This window comes from Thermobia domestica, chromosome 10, assembly GCF_964235325.1.
Source record: "Thermobia domestica chromosome 10, izTheDome1.hap1.1, whole genome shotgun sequence".
NCBI classification, from domain to species: domain Eukaryota; kingdom Metazoa; phylum Arthropoda; class Insecta; order Zygentoma; family Lepismatidae; genus Thermobia; species Thermobia domestica.
This window is the reverse complement of record NC_137463.1, coordinates 32,571,026-32,591,620: the sequence shown is the minus strand read 5'-3', so window position 1 is coordinate 32,591,620 and position 20,595 is coordinate 32,571,026. Positions and strand designations below refer to the sequence as shown.

General features: G+C 38.4%; 4 protein-coding genes across 4 annotated transcripts; all 4 read right to left on the bottom strand.

Moving 5' to 3' along the window:
• Nucleotides 1–1,272: 1,272 nt before the first annotated feature.
• LOC145661426 (uncharacterized) lies at nucleotides 1,273–1,941 on the bottom strand. Its single transcript, XM_081726731.1, has one exon. The coding sequence runs from the start codon at nucleotides 1,939–1,941 to the stop codon at nucleotides 1,273–1,275; it is 669 nt and encodes a 222-aa protein (XP_081582857.1).
• Nucleotides 1,938–2,780, bottom strand: LOC145661425 (uncharacterized). Its single transcript, XM_081726730.1, has one exon. The coding sequence runs from the start codon at nucleotides 2,778–2,780 to the stop codon at nucleotides 1,938–1,940; it is 843 nt and encodes a 280-aa protein (XP_081582856.1).
• Nucleotides 2,781–3,715: 935 nt separating this feature from the next.
• LOC145661424 (uncharacterized) lies at nucleotides 3,716–4,921 on the bottom strand. The gene has a single exon (XM_081726729.1). The coding sequence runs from the start codon at nucleotides 4,919–4,921 to the stop codon at nucleotides 3,716–3,718; it is 1,206 nt and encodes a 401-aa protein (XP_081582855.1).
• A 5,640-nt stretch (nucleotides 4,922–10,561) lies between these two features.
• LOC145661423 (uncharacterized) lies at nucleotides 10,562–12,896 on the bottom strand. Its single transcript, XM_081726728.1, has 3 exons — nucleotides 12,001–12,896; nucleotides 11,346–11,578; nucleotides 10,562–11,151 (listed from the first exon to the last, which is right to left on the bottom strand). Exons 1-3 carry the CDS (start codon nucleotides 12,894–12,896, stop codon nucleotides 10,562–10,564), a joined length of 1,719 nt encoding a protein of 572 aa, XP_081582854.1.
• Between the last annotated feature and the right edge of the window lie 7,699 nt (nucleotides 12,897–20,595).

The following is a 20,595-nucleotide window of genomic DNA, read 5'->3' as shown; positions in this document are numbered from 1 at the left end:
GTAATACACAGTATGAAAAATTTCACTATGGAAGAGAGGGCGTATACTGAAAATTAAAGTGAAAAAGTTAAAAGTAGAATTTTTAAAACCAACTTTCTTTTTAATTATTCACTAAAATTAAATAGACTATACATACTATTCTTTCTTTCTGCAAAGTCCACAATCTGCATCAAATTACGGGAAAAGAATTAAAAAAAATAATAATGAGATTAAAGGGGGTGGAAGCTTAATAAAAATTGCAATAGATAGAGTGAAAGTAAAATGGAAAGTTTTTTCTCCTTTCTTTCTCTTTTCCTCAACACAGTCAGTCACTGAGCTAATTAAGCGCTGGGTCCACAACAAGTATTAATTAGAGCAGACGGAAGTCAGATGGCATAGTATGGCGTCATCAGTCTTCCAGGGGAACCCAACTTGTTCCTCGACGAGTGATCTGTTTCGGCTATTACCCCCTACCCTCAAAAAAAGGCAGCTTGAAACGTTAAAAAAAGTATTTTTTTCTTTAAAAAAAAAGTAGAAGTGAAACCATTTGCTGCCTGTCGTACTTTTTTTTTTTCACTGAAAATCCACAAGGGAGGTAAATGACCAACATGGGTTAAGTTCCACTGCTAGATGACATAAAGAAAAGATTCAATACAAGCAGAGAGAGAAAAAGAGAGAGGTTCTCTTTGACTACAATGATTGCTTTAAAGAAAAAGTATAATACGTACTAATAGAAACATGTTACTAGGAACTGAAAGCTAGAAACAAGACAAAAAAAAGAAAGAAAAAAGTAAAAATACAGAAGAAATAAAAGTATAATTTTACACATGTGTCTACATTTTTATTCAGGGCTGAGCGAGTGCAGAGGAAAATCACCATGTACAGTGCAAATGACTTTTCTAAATATTTCTACCACTGCTGTTTATTATTAAGGTTAGTTTAAAGGGACAAGTTTTATCGATAGATGTCACTACAGTCTTCGTATCTCTCCTGTTACAGTCTATAAAAGCAATTTCTGTTTAAGAATCAAACCACAACTTTCTATCTTTTGTCTATTTTCCATTAAACGTCACACATTACTATATCATTCTACAAACAAGACCAAAAACATACAAATTGACTGAATGTCTTCAAAAATTACAAATGTTACCGGTACACATGACTTCAACCTTTTCTCTAGCCTCTGCAGAACTACTACGTCTCATTACAGTCAAATGTTTTTCAACTTTTCACAATGTTGCCAGATACAAACTCCACATCCTCTCACCTTTTGATTTATAAATCAAAACAAAATCAAACTAAGTATCGTACAGGTATCTTCACCTTTCGACCTTTTCTTGTGACAACACGTTCACCCTTTTCTTCAATTTTACCTGAAGTCAAGTTTTTAGACGGACATTCCTCTTCATCTTTCGCTTGCACAACACTTTCTTCAGTTTGAACAAAACTCACTTCCAAGGGATACAACCGCTGAACAGGTCTGATAATTTCTCCACTCTCAGTCTTAATCCTAGCTACTCTTACAATATTATCCTTCCCAGGGAACACCTTTGTAATTTTTCCTAAAGGCCAGTCTAGTCTTCTCTTATTGTCACTTCCAACAACTACAACGTCTCCTTCTTTTATTTCTTGACAGATTTTCTTTCCGGTTTGCTTCAGTACTAACTGACTTAAATACTCACTACGAAATCTATCTCTCAATTGTGTTCTTATGTGCTGCAATCTTCTAAAACTTTTTGACTTGTCAACTGTCTCTATATGATCCAGATCAGGTACTCCTATCTCCAAATTATCTTGTAAAAACATAGCTGGAGTAATGGGTGTGAGATCATTTGAATCTTCTGACAAATAAGTCAACGGACGTGCATTGATAACTGCTTCTATGTCACACAACACTGTACTCAATTCTTCATAACTTAAAGACGCTCTACCCAACGTTCTACGAAGAAGCTTCTTGATCATTTGTATAATTCGCTCCCACCATCCACCCCACCAGGCAGCGGTAGGTGGAATGAATTTCCACTGAATCTTTCTACTGATGAGTACAAAGAAATGTGTTCCCAGTCGATTAACTTAAAGAGATTATCTGCACCGACAAAATTCGTTCCATTATCAGAATAAATTACCTTCGGCCTTCCGCGCCTGTCAATAAATCTCCTAAAAGCTGACAAAAAACTAGAGGTCGATAAAGACAGTACCAGTTCTAAAGGCACTGCACGATAAACGGCACAAGTAAACAAGACAATCCAACTTCTTTTCCCATCTTGAAGGAAGAGAGGCCCAGCTAAATCTACTCCGGTTATTTCGAAAACTAATGCATCTTTAACTCTGTCTTCTGGCAAGGAAGCTGGTGTAACATTAATATTTTTTGCATCGTACCGTTTACATTTAACACATCTTTGAACAACAGAACTTATAGTTTTTCTCCCACGAAGAATCCAAAACCTTTCACGCAACTTTGTCAATAATACTTGAACTCCAGCATGAGATGATTTCAAATGTTTCTTCAATATCAACATCTTCACAACTTCATGCTCAGGTGGTAATACAATAGGACTCCGAAAATCATCTTCATTGAGTCTACGTGCAATTTTAGTCTTTAACCTAATCAAACCTTCACCATCAACAAAAGTGCACAATTGTTTCAAACGATCTGGTTCACTAACAAAACGTTCTTTCTGGATAGTTCTCATTATAACCTTCTCAGCTGATTCTATTTCAAATACCAATAGCTCACCCGTTAACCTTTCACTTTCCTTTGAACGACAATTATGGATAAAACGCAAGATCAATGCAACCATACGTATTAATTTCTCATAATTTGAAAAATATTGCATATACCACTTTGGCTCATTTGCAACACATAATGAAACAACTGTTTTCAGTTTTTCATTATTTACTTCAAGCGCATTTTGTTTCATATCAGTTTTCGGCCAGAATTCTTCCGTCTGCCGTAACCAGTCAGGTCCTTCCCACCATTTACTCTTCAGTAACGCTGCAGCATTGCAGCCTCTTGAGGGTAGTGATGATGTATGAAGGGGTGATATGTTTATGTACTTTATTTACAAATCACACATATCACATCCAAAGCTAATGAACTGTATGATTCACCCAGATATCATGAAGGAACGAGAAGTAAGACTTGACGAATATTTTAGATGTTACTTGCTTCAATTCTTATTTAAAGGTACATGTGTTAATATGATAAATATAACATGCTTTGTTCATATGTTAATATACTGATATAATACTTAAATATTAGTACAATGAATTACTTATCTTAACATCTTTCTGCAGTAATCGTTGCTTGCTGCTAGCTAAACCACATGTTGCTTGCTAACCATCATACTTTGTCTTCGATCACACATAAACTGAGTAGCACTCTAAAACACCGTTAAGAACATGTGAATCTTGTATATTAATGAACATGAGTGTTTCTCTAAAACCTATGAATAAATATGCTTTTCTGAAACTATTAATGAATATGCTTGCCTAGTTGCACTTCACAACACATTGTCGAATGCACAGACACAACTTGAATAGAACACTGAAGGCACTGTTGCCAGCCAATGCAAACACAACTCACTAAAACTCACCAGAAAAAAAACACTAAAAGAATCACAAAGAATTCACTAAACCACTAAACTATATACAAAAAAATGAAACGAATATGAATAAAAATAATGCACATATGCAAGCTTATCCATCCTCCCCCTCCTTGATTGGACACAATCAATTAATATTCTAGTGGTAAAGGAATTAATTTAGCAACACTGCGCCGAAAAATGCCACTTTTACACTTCACAGTAGCCACTCGCACTAAATTATCACTGCCCGGATGAACTTCTTCAATCACACCTAACTTCCACACTTGAGGAGGAACATTGTCTTCTTTTAACAATACGACCATGCCCGGTTGTAGTTTAGGCTGAGCTGACTTCCATTTTCTTCTTTGTTGTAACTGGTTGAGGTAATCCCTTGACCAACGTTTCCAAATATGCTGCTTCATTTGTTGAATCCGTTGCCATCTGCCTAGTCTGTTGATAGGTGCGTCCAGTAGATCTGGTTCCGGAAGGCTGAGAAGTGTAGCTCCCATCAAAAAATGTCCTGGACTGAGATACATTGGATCTGTAGGATCGTTGAAAATGGCTGTCAATGGTCTTGAATTTAGAATGGCTTCAATTTGAATAAGTAACGTATTCAACTCTTCGTATGTCAGACTTGCTGTTCCTGCTGCACGCTGTAGGTGGTACTTCATGGATTTTATTGAACTTTCCCATGACCCCATGTGAGGAGATCTGGCAGGAATGAATTTCCATTCTAAACCTTCTTGAGCTGAGTGTTCAAGGATGTCCTTTCTGTTAGTCTTGGATTCAAAAAATTGTTGCAATTCTCGATTGGCGCCAACAAAGTTTGAACCATTGTCGCTACAGATAGATAAGCATTTTCCTCGCCTAGCAATAAATCTCTTCAATGCTGCGATGAAGGCTTGAGAACTTAAGTCTGAAACTATTTCTATGTGAACTGCTCTAGTGGCTAAACAGATGAACAACGCTGCATAGACTTTCATTTGAATTTTGCTGCGACTCGTGGGCTTGACATAAAAGAATCCTGCATAGTCAACTCCCACGTGTACAAATGGTCTTGCTTCATTTACTCTCTCCTTGGGTAAGTGTCCCATTAACTGTGATGAACTTGTTGATCTCCACTTGAAACAAACCAAACAATTGTGTACTATTGCCTTGACCATCTTCTTAGCTCTTGGAATCCAATATCTGGTACGCAAAGATGCAATAAGAAGCTGTGGTCCTGCATGAAGCAACCTTTTATGTTCTTCTTTGACTATCAGATGGGTGAAATGATGTTCTGCAGGTACGATGAATTGATGCTTGTTGTCGTACTCCAAGTTTGAATGTTCCAATCTTCCTCCTACTCTTAGCATTCCTTCCGTGTCCAGAAATGGAAAAAGATCCTTGATTGGGCTCTTTGTTGAAACTTCCATTTGTTGCTGCAAGTTCAATATTTCTTGATGATAGGTAGTATGTTGTACCATCTTGATACATCTGTGTAACGCTAAACGAAGTTCCGAAGCGTCAAGACTATCGATTTTTCTTTCTAATTTCTTGGAAAGACAATTATGTTTGAATCGCAAACAATATGCTACTACTCTCAACATTTTGTTTAACGATGAATACCTTTTCATAAAGCTTGTTTCATGAACTGCCACCAAACTTATCATGACTTTCTTCTCTTCTGGAATATTAGCTGGCTCATTTTGTTCTTGACATGGCCATTCTGCTGTGTGAAGAAACTCTGGACCATGCCACCATTCTCGAGACTGAATAAGAGTATTGGGATCCGCTCCTCGACTAACTATGTCTGCCGCATTTTCTTTACTAGGCATGTGGTGCCATTGATTGATTGATGTGATTCTCTGAATTTGAGCCACCCTGTTGGATACAAATGTCTTCCAACGATTGGGAGGTGATTTGATCCATGACAAAACTATCGTCGAGTCTGTCCACAGGTGTATACCACTGACCTCTATATTCAATATGGATAGCGTTTTGTCTATTAGCTTCGAAAGTAACAGTGCTCCACATAATTCCAATCTAGGCAAAGTTTGCTTCTTCAGTGGTGCAACCTTCGACTTTGAACAAAGTAAATTGACTTCAATGTTTCCTTGTTCGTCTGTAGCCCTGATGTACACTACTGCTCCAAAATTTTCTTCACTTGCATCGCAAAAACCATGTAATTGAATTTCCTTAACGTTCTCCGAAGACATTACGTTTCTTGTAATTTGTATCTTCGCCATCGCAGGTAACCAAGACATTAATTGATTCCACTCAACTTGTAGGACTGTGTCTAATGGGTCATTCCAATCCATCCCTGTCTTCCACAACTTCTGTAAGAAATTCTTGTATTTGATGACAATTGGAGCGATTAGACCTAATGGATCGAAGATAGATGACACTATGCTGACGACTTGTCTTTTTGTCATTGCAACATTACTTTCTGGTGCAGTTCCATGTTTACAAATTTTGTTCGAAATTATAAGTTTGTCTGTTAATGGAATCCATGCTATTCCTAAAGCCTTAACACCGTCTTGCTGACCAAGTATGATTGGCTGTTGTTTTTCCCTGAAGTCTTCAGGAACTCCTTGAAGTACTTCTTCTTTGTTAGAACTCCATTTACAAAGCTTGAAACCTGCTCTGCTTAAAATATTAATAAGATCCTTTTGTAGTTCTAAGGCCTTTGACACGTTTGGTACCGATTTTAACACATCATCAATGTAGAAATTGTGTTTTATTACTTCTGCTGCTTCTGGAAATTCCTTGGAATTTTCCTCCGCTATTTGCTTCTGACATCTTGTTGCCAAGAAGGATGCTGACGAAGTCCCGTACGTCACTGTTTGTAACTCATACGACTGGATCGGCTCTTCTACTGTATTTCTCCAAAGGATGCGTTGTAAACACTTGTCCTCATCATGAATTAATATTTGGCGGTACATTTTCTCTAAGTCTGCTGTAAATGCAACTGGATACAACCGAAACCTTAAAATAATGGAGTACAAGTCATCTTGAACAATTGGCCCAACTTGAAGAATGTCATTCAATGATTTGCCATTAGACGTTTTTGCACTTGCATCAAAAACTCTTTTAATTTAGTTGTTGTACTGTCCATCTTGAATACAGGATGATGTGGAAGATAACAACTGCTGCTGCTGTTCACGTCTTCTTCTGTAACTTTTCGCATGTGACCCAAACTTAAATACTCATCCATGAAAGCGGCATATTGTTTATGAAACTCGGATTTTGTAGCAATCTTCTTTCAAGCTGCTTAAATCTTTGTAGTGCCATGTTTTAAGACTCTCCTAAAGCTGCATTCTCTTCCTTCTTTGGTAATTTGACAATAAATCTTCCATCTCCATTTCTGGTTGAATTTTTTAAAAAATGCTTCTCACAATTTTCATCTTCCGGCGTGTAAATCTTAGTCTGAAGATCTTCGAGTTCCCAGAATTTTCTCAATTGTGTATCCAAGTCTGTCTCCATCTGAACAAAACATGAAATTACCGACTGGTTGGCTTCTTCGGGTATTGAAGGCATATTTCCGACGACAACGTATCCTAGCATCGTTTCCTGCAAAACTGGATAATTTCCTTTTCTAGTAGACCCTCTTGCGGACTTGGTCGTTGCTCTGGATCTTCAACCACAAGACATCCAATGGCCTCCACAGGATCCACGCCTCCTATTCTTGTTTTTGGCCGAACAAGAACGCAATATTGATGTGGTACAACATCTCCGCATCCAGGAGCCCTTTTTCGTTCTCCCGGATGACTGGGACTTCTGGCGGGAAGCCATCGAAGCCCTCTCCGCAATGCCCTGGCAGCGAGACCAGCAAGACGACGAACAATCTTCGAGTTTGGACAGTGACACTTCTTCGCTTAGTGATAGTGATAGTGATGATCTTAGTGAAAGTGAAACGGAGGAGGACGAGCCTCCACAATCAGAATCTCTCTTTGCAAATTTTGGTGTGCACCGTGTGTTCCCGCAGTGTATCCATTTCGATACCCCGGGTACTTTCTGTTGCGTCTCGGAGGTTACCCATACTCCACCCCTCCAAGGACAACGACAAATTCGCCGCACACACCACAAATATCGTTCAGTGATCAGTGCTCTTGAAGATGCTGGCATTCTTGAATCTAGTGATAATATAGTGAATTCATTCCCTATTTTTTGTATCCCGAAAGGAGATAATCAAAGTGTACGTGTCATATATGACTGCTCCCAGTGGACTAAATATTACCGTACAGTTTCACACGTTACGCTTCCAAAAGTGACCCAACTTTCCTCTATGGTGCAACCCACTGACTACCTCATGAAGATTGACCTCCAACAAGGTTTTTATCACATATCTCTGAGTCTCAATACTCGTCCAGGTCGACTTGGATTCCCAGGTAGAGTAACTGACGAGAAGGCACTAAAACTGATTTTTCCACATTGATTGCCCAGGTGGTTTGTCCCAACACTTCCAAGGCTTGTCGTAAATTAGTTGGAGAACCAATAAGTAAAATGTCATCATAGTACACCATGTATTTTACCAAATGAGAGACGTGGAACTGTAGTTCTTGTAGTACGAAACGCTGCATAATGAGGGGGCTCAAGGCCCACCCCATGGGCAGCCGTGTGAACCGATAATTACGTCCATCACAGCGAACACCAAAATATTTACGAGTATTGAGACTCAGAGATATGTGATAAAAACCTTGTTGGAGGTCAATCTTCATGAGGTAGTCAGTGGGTTGCACCATAGAGGAAAGTTGGGTCACTTTTGGAAGCGTAACGTGTGAAACTGTACGGTAATATTTAGTCCACTGGGAGCAGTCATATATGACACGTACACTTTGATTATCTCCTTTCGGGATACAAAAAATAGGGAATGAATTCACTATATTATCACTAGATTCAAGAATGCCAGCATCTTCAAGAGCACTGATCACTGAACGATATTTGTGGTGTGTGCGGCGAATTTGTCGTTGTCCTTGGAGGGGTGGAGTATGGGTAACCTCCGAGACGCAACAGAAAGTACCCGGGGTATCGAAATGGATACACTGCGGGAACACACGGTGCACACCAAAATTTGCAAAGAGAGATTCTGATTGTGGAGGCTCGTCCTCCTCCGTTTCACTTTCACTAAGATCATCACTATCACTATCACTAAGCGAAGAAGTGTCACTGTCCAAACTCGAAGATTGTTCGTCGTCTTGCTGGTCTCGCTGCCAGGGCATTGCGGAGAGGGCTTCGATGGCTTCCCGCCAGAAGTCCCAGTCATCCGGGAGAACGAAAAAGGGCTCCTGGATGCGGAGATGTTGTACCACATCAATATTGCGTTCTTGTTCGGCCAAAAACAAGAATAGGAGGCGTGGATCCTGTGGAGGCCATTGGATGTCTTGTGGTTGAAGATCCAGAGCAACGACCAAGTCCGCAAGAGGGTCTGGAAGCTGCATCGGTTGGTGTGGAAGTTCCTCCAGAGGGTTGGCCGGTGCTCCCTTAATAGGCAAAGGTGTCCAGAAGTCCACTGGCGGCGGAGAGAAGGCAGTATCATTCCTGCTTGGTTGCAGACGCTGGATTCGGAGTCTTCTTTTTCTTGGACGTCGCCTTCGGCGGCTGCCGAAAGGGCTGCTGCGGCATCTGGATATGGAGTCCCGGGATGGCAAAAGCCACAGCCAAAAATTCCATCACAAAGATGGGAAACGAGCGTAATGCTGTCCACTGGAACACTGGACGTCCCTCTTGGTCCACCACTGCTAAACTTGTGGGAGTAGCATCTGTATACCAATGCATATGAGGTACAAATTCTTGCCAAACAGGTAATGGACGAGATTGCACATTGTGAATAACTTGCACTACAAACTTGAAAAACTTCTGATGGAGAACCGCATATGCCATTGGGTATGTTAAAGTGGAGACAGGAGCCACCCAAACAATATATCCAGCCAGGATCTGGCGAGCGCGGTGAGAATGTAATATTAATTGCCAAGGGCAATTACGAATAATGTTGAGATATCGGGAGTCGACTTGTAAAGTATTGGCGTCCAGGTCGACTTGGATTCCCAGGTAGAGTAACTGACGAGAAGGCACTAAAACTGATTTTTCCACATTGATTGCCCAGGTGGTTTGTCCCAACACTTCCAAGGCTTGTCGTAAATTAGTTGGAGAACCAATAAGTAAAATGTCATCATAGTACACCATGTATTTTACCAAATGAGAGACGTGGAACTGTAGTTCTTGTAGTACGAAACGCTGCATAATGAGGGGGCTCAAGGCCCACCCCATGGGCAGCCGTGTGAACCGATAATTACGTCCATCACAGCGAACACCAAAATATTTACGAGTATTGAGACTCAGAGATATGTGATAAAAACCTTGTTGGAGGTCAATCTTCATGAGGTAGTCAGTGGGTTGCACCATAGAGGAAAGTTGGGTCACTTTTGGAAGCGTAACGTGTGAAACTGTACGGTAATATTTAGTCCACTGGGAGCAGTCATATATGACACGTACACTTTGATTATCTCCTTTCGGGATACAAAAAATAGGGAATGAATTCACTATATTATCACTAGATTCAAGAATGCCAATTTTTTATACCACCTGTCGAATTTCCTGGAAATTTCTGAAGAAACTGGTGTGTCCCAAGAGTTGTTATTTTCCCAGCTTTCTTGAAGTAACAATTTTGGAATCAACGTCACTGGTGACAGAAATCCTAGAGGGTCAAATAACTTATGAGCAGTAGATAAAATAACTCGTTTTGACACTGGTCCCTCTACTCTGCCTAAATTCTTTGTATCACACAATAAAGTGTCTGTACATGTGTCCCATAACATACCTAGAACTGGAGTGTAAACATCATTACTGCCTATAGAAGAACCACAATATACCCATCCTCGTAAATCGAATTTACCTTCACTGAGCAGCGACTTTGATTTTTCGATCAAAGCAAACATTTCGTCTTCATTGTCAACAGACGTGACACAATTATCGACATAAAGGGATTGTTTCAATAAACTAGCTATTTCTTCATATTAACGGGGAGCATTTTCTAAATGGTAATTAAGCACGGCCCCCAACAGAAAGGGACTGCAATTCCCACCAAAAACAACTCGCATATGTCTAAAAGTTTTAAACTTCCTTTCGTCAAAATTCTCCCACCAAAGAAATCTTAAATAATCACGATCGTTTTTATTTACCGAAATTTGCAGGAAAGCTTTTCTAATGTCCGATATAATCCCTATCTTTTTCTCTCTAAACCTATGCATAAGTGCCGGAATTTCTTCAGTTAAGTTTGGACCCTTCTCTAAACAGTCATTCAATGAATATGCACCCTTTGTTTTCGAAGACGCATCAAAAACTGGCCTGATTGGGGTAGTGGAATTCTCTTTTATCACTGCCCTATGTGGTAAATAGTAACTTCGATTGTCCAGCTCCTCCTCCGGTACTTCTTCTATGATTCCTTCTTCCAACCAGTTTCGAAAAACGTTATCATAGTCTTCGTATCTTCCTTCTTGCCACAGCTTCTCGATCATCTTCACACATCTCTTTTCAGCTATTTCCTTGTTGTCATGTAGTTCCATAGGTTCTTCCTTCCACGGCAATTTAACTTCGTAACGACCATCTGAATTCACGCACAAAGTTTCTTCAAAATGTCTTAAAATTACTTCATGGTTTTCGTTCTTAGTCTTAACTTTATTGGGTCAGTGATGCCTAACGTATCTAATTTCCACAAATCCGTAATACGGTCACTAATTGACAATAAAGTGATCACAACATTGGCAGACATACCATAACATCTTTTGGACGGTAACTTACCCATTATCGTCCATCCAAACATTGTTCTAACAGCAAATAGTCCTGACTCTAACTTTAACATATCTACTGTTAAAAATTCACTAGCCATATCCGCACCGATTAACAGTTCTATTTCTCCCGTACTATCTAAATCGGACAGCCAACTTTTTTTCTTCTTCATTTCTTTTAACCACGGTCCACGTTTAAGAGAAGGTATCTCACCGCAAATCACTGGTTTCTCTAAAACTTCCATCCTACACGAATGATTGTCATTAACATCAGCTACAAGTAGCCTATACTATATTTGTTAAGGAACTCCTTTTGTGTTTTGACACCACCAAACAAACTATGTTCTAAAGTTTCAGTACATATTGGTTGACAACCCAGTACTTCCGCTACTCGCTTAGAGACATATGATCTCTGTGAACCACTGTCATAAAGTGCACGCACTACACATTCTTTCCCGTTTGTTTTCAATTTTAACTTAAGTGTTTGTAGAAGAAACTCATCCCTACCATTTTGATTCGTAAGTGTTACGTTATGCTGTTCTGAATTTTGTTTTGTTTTGTTTTCTAATTTTTCCGAGCACAAAACTGAAAAATGTTTTCCCTTACACAAAAAACAAACAACATTAAACGTACAGCTCTTGACAGTGTGTTTTTGAGGTTTAAAATACCGAAAACAACATTTTTGCTGCATTAAAAGTTTCTTTTTCTCTTCTAGGTTCATACTTTTGGCCTTTTCACACTTTTGTGGTAAATGATACGCTTCACAAAAAACACACTGTTTGTCCTCTTTTACCTGATTTTGTCCAGAAAACAGATTATTAACAGTAGGCACCCTTTTTTCTTCTTTATTCTTTTTAAAATTCACCATGAAAGTTTGTTTCACTTTAAACCCTGCTTGAGCTAACGCAATGCGTTCTTCTCCCTCCACTTCATTTCTCAGAAACTGTAACAACTGTTTTAGTTTCTCACTATACGTATTTGCGTTATTGTCACTTACACTGGCTGTATGCCTTAACCAAACCCTCAAAATTTCATCAGGCAAACAAGATTCTACCAAGGGGAATAACATAGCTGCACGTTTTTCACTAGTCATACCTATTGATTCTAGCGCACGTAAATATGACTCAAGTTTATCATATAATGAATACCATTTTAACTTATTTTTGTCATTCGAAACATTCTGTATAACAAGTCCTAACAGTTCACGTATGTAGTACTCTATCAACAATTCTTCTCGACCAAAATGATTGCATAAACTTTCTATAGCTTTATCGTAATTATCGGTTGTGGGTGGATAACTGTTCACTACGTCCCATGCTCTGTTACCGGTACTAATTGCTTGTAGCAGGTATTGGAACTTGTCCTCTTTCTCGATTTCATCATTGTTATGAATTCGCTTGAACTGGCTCCAGAAACTTATCCACTCACTTATTTCCCCACTGAAAGTTTTCAACTCAATTTTCGGTAATTTAAGTTTCTTTTTACCTGTATGACCACCTGAACTGCTAGAAGGAGCTACTTTTTTCAAAATGTTCTCATGTTTTACACGCGCTTCGTCGAACATTTCCCGGTAACTTTCCACATTGTTGTACTCTTCATTGTAACGTGCTTTACTTTTTTTTTGCTTGTATCACTAAGCAACAGTTCAAGAATATTTTCATCATAGGTTGACAATTCGGTTATAAGTCTATCCAACTTCGTAAAATATAACTTGACACTTTCCACATTTACATTGTCTTTTTCACATTCAGCCACTAAGCTATTATAAGCCTTTGAAAACGATATCTGCACCGGTTTCCTAGCCTTTACTAATTTACCCATGATTCGTCCTTTTTTCCCGCCTCACGCTGGTGTGCCAAAATGTTACAGTCTATAAAAGCAATTTCTGTTTAAGAATCAAACCACAACTTTCTATCTTTTGTCTATTTTCCATTAAACGTCACACATTACTATATCATTCTACAAACAAGACCAAAACCATACAAATTGACTGAATGTCTTCAAAAATTACAAATGTTACCGGTACACATGACTTCAACCTTTTCTCTAGCTTCTGCAGAACTACTACGTCTCATTACAGTCAAATGTTTTTAAACTTTTCACAATGTTGCCAGATACAAACTCCACATCTCTCATGTATTGTTTATTTTTCACGAAAATTCACGATTTCTCTTACATATTTCAAGCTAGAGATTTCAAATTTTAAGAGAAGGAACTTCATAACCTATCGAAGGCAACAATCCATGCCGATTATTTATTTATATATAAACACATTGACAAATATATATAAACACATTGATAAATTTAAGCTATCGCGAGTAGAAGTAAATTACTATTGGTTATGGCTAATAACGTCATCGGTTTGGTGAAATTTTAAAGAGGATCTAACAAGGCTACTTCTATGGCCAAGCGTCGTCAATGATGGTCAGATTTTTGCCAACTTCGTCTTTATATAAATAGCCCAGTAACAATTAAAAAGTTGCGAAATTCCTCTATTATCTATGAACTGAACGTTCTTCTTGTCACCAAAGGGTGTTTATAATTCATTAAATCTTTTTTTTTAGTTTAATTTCTTTAGTTTAATTAAATCTAAATTTATTTAATTTAGTCCCTAGAAAAGTTATAATTATTTTGTCGCTGACAAACATGGCAAAAATGTTAGATATACCAACTTATTGTTTAAGTTGGCGACACTGATAATCAGTTATCACAATCGATGATCGATATATATATATATATATATATATATATATATATATATATATATATATATATATATATATATATATATATATATATAGCGTGACTTGGAGACTGAGGTGCTATGCTTACGTTAATTCAATTAATATTGATGAGTGACCACAATGTACAAGTTGTTGTTTTGGTGAAAATTTAGCCTACAAATTCTATGCTTCTTGTCTTGTGTAGATATACCTACTTTAGGCGAGGGGACTAAAATAAAATTTCTCTGGGGGACCATGAAATCTACTCGGGACCAAGCTATCAACCAGAAAGGATACATAGGTGGTACTACAAATTTATTGTTTAAAAATTGTTTTTGTTTGTGTATTTGTATAAACTCTGAAAATCTCAGGAAAAGGGTTACGAGAAAAAAGTGAAAGATATCTCGTCTCAGAAAGTGTATATGTCACATCTCGTCTCGGGGCTAACCCTACTCAGTGAAAATTCAACGGGAAATTGTTCCATCTGTCTCCTTTGCAATGTCGACTATCATCCTTGTTACGAATTCTATTGTTTTTTACTATAAAGTATATTTTAGATTCTATCCTTATACACAACTCATTACTCAGATTGCATTTAGCTTTTTGTAATCACGATTTGCCATTGATATACCCAGTGGCTATACATATTAAAAAATGAACTTACTCCTATAAGTAAGTTCACCGCAATTGGAGACGCGTTTTCTTAATTAAAATTTCTGCCATCACGGTCGAGACAATTTTTCATTGATATCTGAATTCTTAATTGTTTAATTCGATATTGGCCATTCATTTTCTGTCGAGACTGGCTCCGATGAGAAATGGTGTGCGTAGCAGTTAATCTTTCTCTTAATTCAATGAGGGAAGAAAAATGGAGTCCGTTTTTCACTGCTCACTTGATATGTCGTTTGTTCCCTTTCCTCTTCTTCCCTTCGTTCTTCCCATGATCTCCAGCATCCCATACCCCTCTGTCTCCTGCTGCCTCGTTTCTTACGTTTTTAATCATTCGAGATGAGAAGATCGTCTTAGAAATAGAACGCTTTTTTTTTTAATCTTCTGCTATTGAAGAGAAAAATATAAATTCATACATATATCTTTTGTACCCTTCTATCATGATGTAAAATTTTACTATAAGGGGTAAAACTGAGGGGGAACGCCGACCCCAAATTCAAAAAATATGTACGGCGCTCTCCCAGTTCCTAAAAACCTACAATGGGCGAAGATAAGCAGGGGGACGGCGTGACATCATGCCGCTACATACCGTCCCCCTACCTTTTCAGATCCACTTTTACCCCTGTTTACTATATACAATAATTATCATAAAAGAGTATTGTATCTGTTTTGCTTTTAAAAATGATTTTAAAGATTATTCAACTTTGTTCTGGAATACGTTATAAGAAAAACCAAAGACTGCAACAAGGGCTGAAGCTAATCACCAGGTTATAGCATTTGCTGATAATGTAAATATAATAGAGGATAATAGAAGAACAAAAGAAAGAAAAGCATAGGTATGTCTTGAACGCTTCTAGGGATATGGGTCTAGAAGTAAAAGCTAAGAAAATTAAATACATGGAAGTTCATCGAGATCGTACTACATGCTAAAAAAAAAAAAAAAGAAAGTTTACTAGTAAACAAGGAAAAGGTAGAAAAGGTAGACAGTAACCAGTTTGTTAATATATGGACAACAAAATCATGTGTTCCAGCAACCAAGCAAGAAAGGTTAACGTGAGAAGGTGATCGCAACCTTGTGTTACAGTTTAATATTGCTAGGTTACAATGTAATAACTCATAGGGGTACGCTAACCGATCACGTAGGTACCACTACCAATCGTAGCCTGTATCCGGTAACCTAGTTAGGATGTGAGAACAGACTGCTCGGTTAACAAAGCAGGGTGCATCAACTTCCTTTCCACGTATTTTGATTAATATAATATATTCACTTAATTGGACTAAATGGTATTAATCTCCCAATCACATCTCTGATTATACGTTAAAATAAAAAAATGCAATATTAAAATAGGTAACAACTGTCTAAGTTTATTGTACAATTGTATATACTTATGTGATATTTTTTATGATGACAAGTGCCTGTGTTTTAGTGGAGTTGATTCGGAGAACAATAGCGCTTTTTTTTAGGTAACCCGATCAAAGGGTTACGCCCTTTCTTCGGCAGGAGGAATTCTAGGTATAGGGTTTTACTTTTATTGCTAGTTGGGCATTGAGAGTTTGAGGAGCATTAATTTATTTTATTCCTTTGTGGTAATCATTTATTTAATTTTCTTCAATATGGCTTTGGAGGCATTAGTTGGCATAAGAGAGGCATCAATTTACGTAGGTTCCATTTATTATTCACTATTGCATCAAGGAGGCCGGGCTATGGTTGTGGAATGAGGGATGAGGTGAACTACTGATAGACACCACAACAAACACAGGGATATGGTTAGTGTAGACGAATGAAAGGTTATCTTCTGCTCTGGGGCGCCACAGGGCTGATGATGACAGATGAAGCCCGCTGCTAACAACATTAATGAAACACTAGTGCAGAGATGGATAAATGCATGGACTAAGATGAGGTGGATGGTATATAGCAAAATCGGCCTTGTGGGGGTCATTATCGTCTAAAGTGTTATGGTAAAGAGTAAGAAGATGTTGAAGAGGTGTGGCTTGATGATGAGGAGGGGTAACATGAATGATGTCCTGGTGAAAAAGGTGTCGAGGAAGAACGAATTACCTTCGGCAATGACTTTTGTAATGTATTTTGTGTGGAATGTTTCCGAGTGTTGTAAAATGGTGGGAAAGTTGATACGACGATATAGATCGGCAGTTGGTGCTGATAGTCTTATGCAATAAGCAAGACGGCTTAGAGTATGACGTTCGGATATTGCAAGTGTAGTGTATAGTGCATCAGGGGCAGAGATCCAGCATATATGGCCATGTGTGAGAGCAGGTCGAAGGAAAACCTTATAAGTCTTAATAACAGTGTCAGTATGTAAGCCCCAAGTGGTGCCCACTAGCCGCCGGAGAAGGTTTAATCGATTTGTAACCTGTGATCGGATTTTCTGTAAGTGGGGTTTCCAGCTGAGTTTTGAGTCAAAGATGATTCCGAAGTATGTTACTTGTGATGATAGGCGTATAAAAGTGCCATTGACGTGAATATGAAGAAGAGCAGGATTGCAATAAATTCGTGATCGGCAGCGAGGTGGAAGAAAAATGATAGCCTGTGTTTTGAGTGGATTTATGGTTAGACGCCACTTGTCACACCAGGAGGTAAAGGCATCTATTGCTTGTTGTAGTGTTCGATTTATGTGTTGAACAGTGTTGGAAGTGGTGAAAAAAGTTGTAAAGTCGGCATATTGATATAAAGAGACATTTTGTGGTAGAGGAAGCATGTCTGCTACGTATAATATATAAAGAAAGGGGAAAGAACAGAGCCTTGAGGAACCCCACAGTGAAGAAAGATAGGATGTGAAAGTGATTGGTTGATGATAATGTAAGTCATACGATTAGAAAGGAAAAAAATGGATACATCTAAGGAGAAAGGAAGAGGAAAAGAGTGAAGTTTTGCGATGAGGCCGATATGCCAAACTTGGCAAAAGCCTTTTCAAGATTGAACAGTAACAGGCAGAAAGGTTTGGAGGTATTGTAATGATTAGTTATGGTTGTCGTGAGGCGTAAGAGTTGATCGGAAATACTGATGTTTGGGTGAAAACCAGCTTGATGATGAGGAATGAGGTTTCGTTCAGAAACATGGGTACGAAGGCGACTGACAAGAATGCGTTCAAAGATTTTGCTGAGTACTGATGTCAATTGTATAGGACGGTAAGATGAGAGTTCTGTAGGAGGTTTTTTTGAGTTTGGTGAAAAGCAGAGTTTTTGAGATTTTCCATTGTGGTGGATAAAAGCCTGTGCGCAGAATGAAGTTGTATATGGCTGCAAGAAGTGTATATAAGACGGGAGGAGAGGCTTTTATGAGTTTATAAGTGATATGCTCAAAGCCAGGCGCCGTGGTACGTTTCAATTTGATGGAGGAAGAGATACCTGCAGGAGTAATGAGATCATTAAGAGGTGAATCGGTCAGTTGATGGTGAATGTTGGGTTCTGGAGGAAGGAGTGCAGATCTGCAAGTCGTTCGACACGTCGGGTGATAGTTGAGTGTGGCAGTTGTAGTAGGGGTAAATATTTCTTGGAAGAAGAAGGCAAAAGCATTTGCTTTATCAGTATCGGTTTGGAGAGAATGATTATGTGAAATGATAGGTTATGATTTATGTCGAGGTTGACCAGTTAACTGATGGAATTTTTGAAAGAATTTGGTAGGATGTGATGTAGTTGAGAGGGAGTTGCAGGTGGAGATCCAACGTTTTCTTTTATAGACAGTGAGGTAATTATGAAGAATGCGAGTCCAACGACGATGCTGTGCTAAGGATATAGGATTATGAGTGCGTTGAAAGTCGCGGAAAGAGCGACGAGAAGCAGCAAGAATGGAATGATATTGCGGAGGGATCGGAGGTTTGTGTGGATGACGTATACGTAGGGTATGTTATTGTGGGTGGCTGTGTCAAGAGATGCTGTGAGTTGGTCAACAAGGTCATAGAATTCGTGCTTCAAGTTAGGCTCTTGAAGATGTTGCAACGCTTTGGTTAGATCCGCTTGGAAATTAGCCCATTCTGCATGATCATAATCAAAGTAGTGAATGGGTGGTGGTTGTGGTTCAGCTGAGTAGGGGAGAATAATATCGAGTAGTATAGGAGCATGATCGCTGCCGGAAGGTGGGAGAACCCTAAGATTTTGAATATTCAGAGATGCAGAACTGATAGCTATGTCTGGGGAGGTGTTGCTGATGGAGCGAGATGGCGATGGGAGATGACGAAAATCGGCGGAAAGGATATTAGAAATGTAGTTGTGAAACTGTTGTTTCTCAGCCTGCGGGCGACCATGAATATTTATGTCTGCCATGATAATGTAATGCCTAAAAGTATTGTCAATGAATTGAAAAAAATCATATTGTATGAGGTGGCCTGGTCGAATGTAGATAGTGCATAGAGTGATGATTTTGGTTCGAAAACATAGCGTGACTATGGAATATTCGGGAAGTGGTTTGGAAAAGAATGAGTGCGAACAGGGATATTGTGATATATTACAATTGCACTGCTTCCATTTGCTCGTTGGTATGGTCGAGAACAATCATGACGGTGTAGTTAAAACTGTGGAAAAGAGACATGGTGTGTAGGTTTGAGATAGGTTTCGTTCAGAGCAAAAGCCTGTATTTGTTCCTCCTTTAGAAGTTGTTCAAAAACTGCTTTGTGAGTGAGAAGAGATCGGATATTAAGGAAGAGGAAAGTGACTGTCATGAAGATTGATAGTGTTTTACAAGTTGTTTGGCGATGGTTGTGAATTATAGAGATGGCCATTCTGGATCTGTTTTAGTAGATGTGATGGAAAAGTAAGCATGTGGACCGGTGTAAGTGGCAGAAAGTTGTAGGCCAAATAGTTGTTGGGCAATGTGATTGACCTGCATAAGAATGTGTGGGCGTAAGAATGGCCGAAATCCAAGAGGTAGCCAAAATAGCTGTTGGATAAATTTATTTTTGAAAATAACTACAAATATTGCCGTGTGATATATCATTTCCTAGGTTTTCGGGCTCAAGAAACCCATTGCTGATCAGTAAATTATAATGCGGCCACCATAAGTGGCTCAAACTACCATGAAAACAAATATGATGGCAAAATTCGACGAGAAGTAAAAAGTGCTGCATATCGTTTTCCATGTTTTGGAGACAAGGACCTCGTTGCTATCACTTAATTCTGACACCGGAAGTGTTGAAGAATTCAAGATGCCTTCCTAAAATAGCTCAATTTATGGAAAAAATTGCAATAAAAAGCAATAATAGCACAACTTCCTTTGGGAATGAGCAGAATATATCATTCATGATGTATATCACACTTCCTTCACTTCCCTTCTTGTACTCACAGGTGGATTCACCCGTAGCCCAAATTCCCAAAATCTTCCCTTTAAGTTACGGGTAGGTTCTTGTAATGTTTTCATATATCATTTGAAATCTTGGATTAAGCTACAAAGAAGATCATCCAACATTTTTTGCCAGATGAACAACCTAGAAATTATTGCGGCAGAAATTCGAAAGGAAGTGACAAACATGAAATATTGTTTTTATGGCTGTTTTAATCTCCATATTGAGCCTCACGGCTACGAAGCAAAATACAATTTAAGTCGGACTTTAAGAATCTACAACGATTTCACATATCTTTGATTTGCATGATATTAGGTGTACTAGCTTGAACATGGTGATCTCGGTTTTAGCTTATCAAACAAGCTCATAGTTATCTTATCTCCTACAATTTTCTATTCCCTGCTAAAATGATGCTTAAAGATGTTTAATTGTTATGTTTTTTATGATTTAAGAAATTAAAATATTATAGTAGATGCATTATTTACATAGGGTGTGAATTATTATTTAAGGAACAAAATAGCGTTTATAAGAGTATATTTATTAAATAATTACAGCCCATTACCATAGATAACTTAAA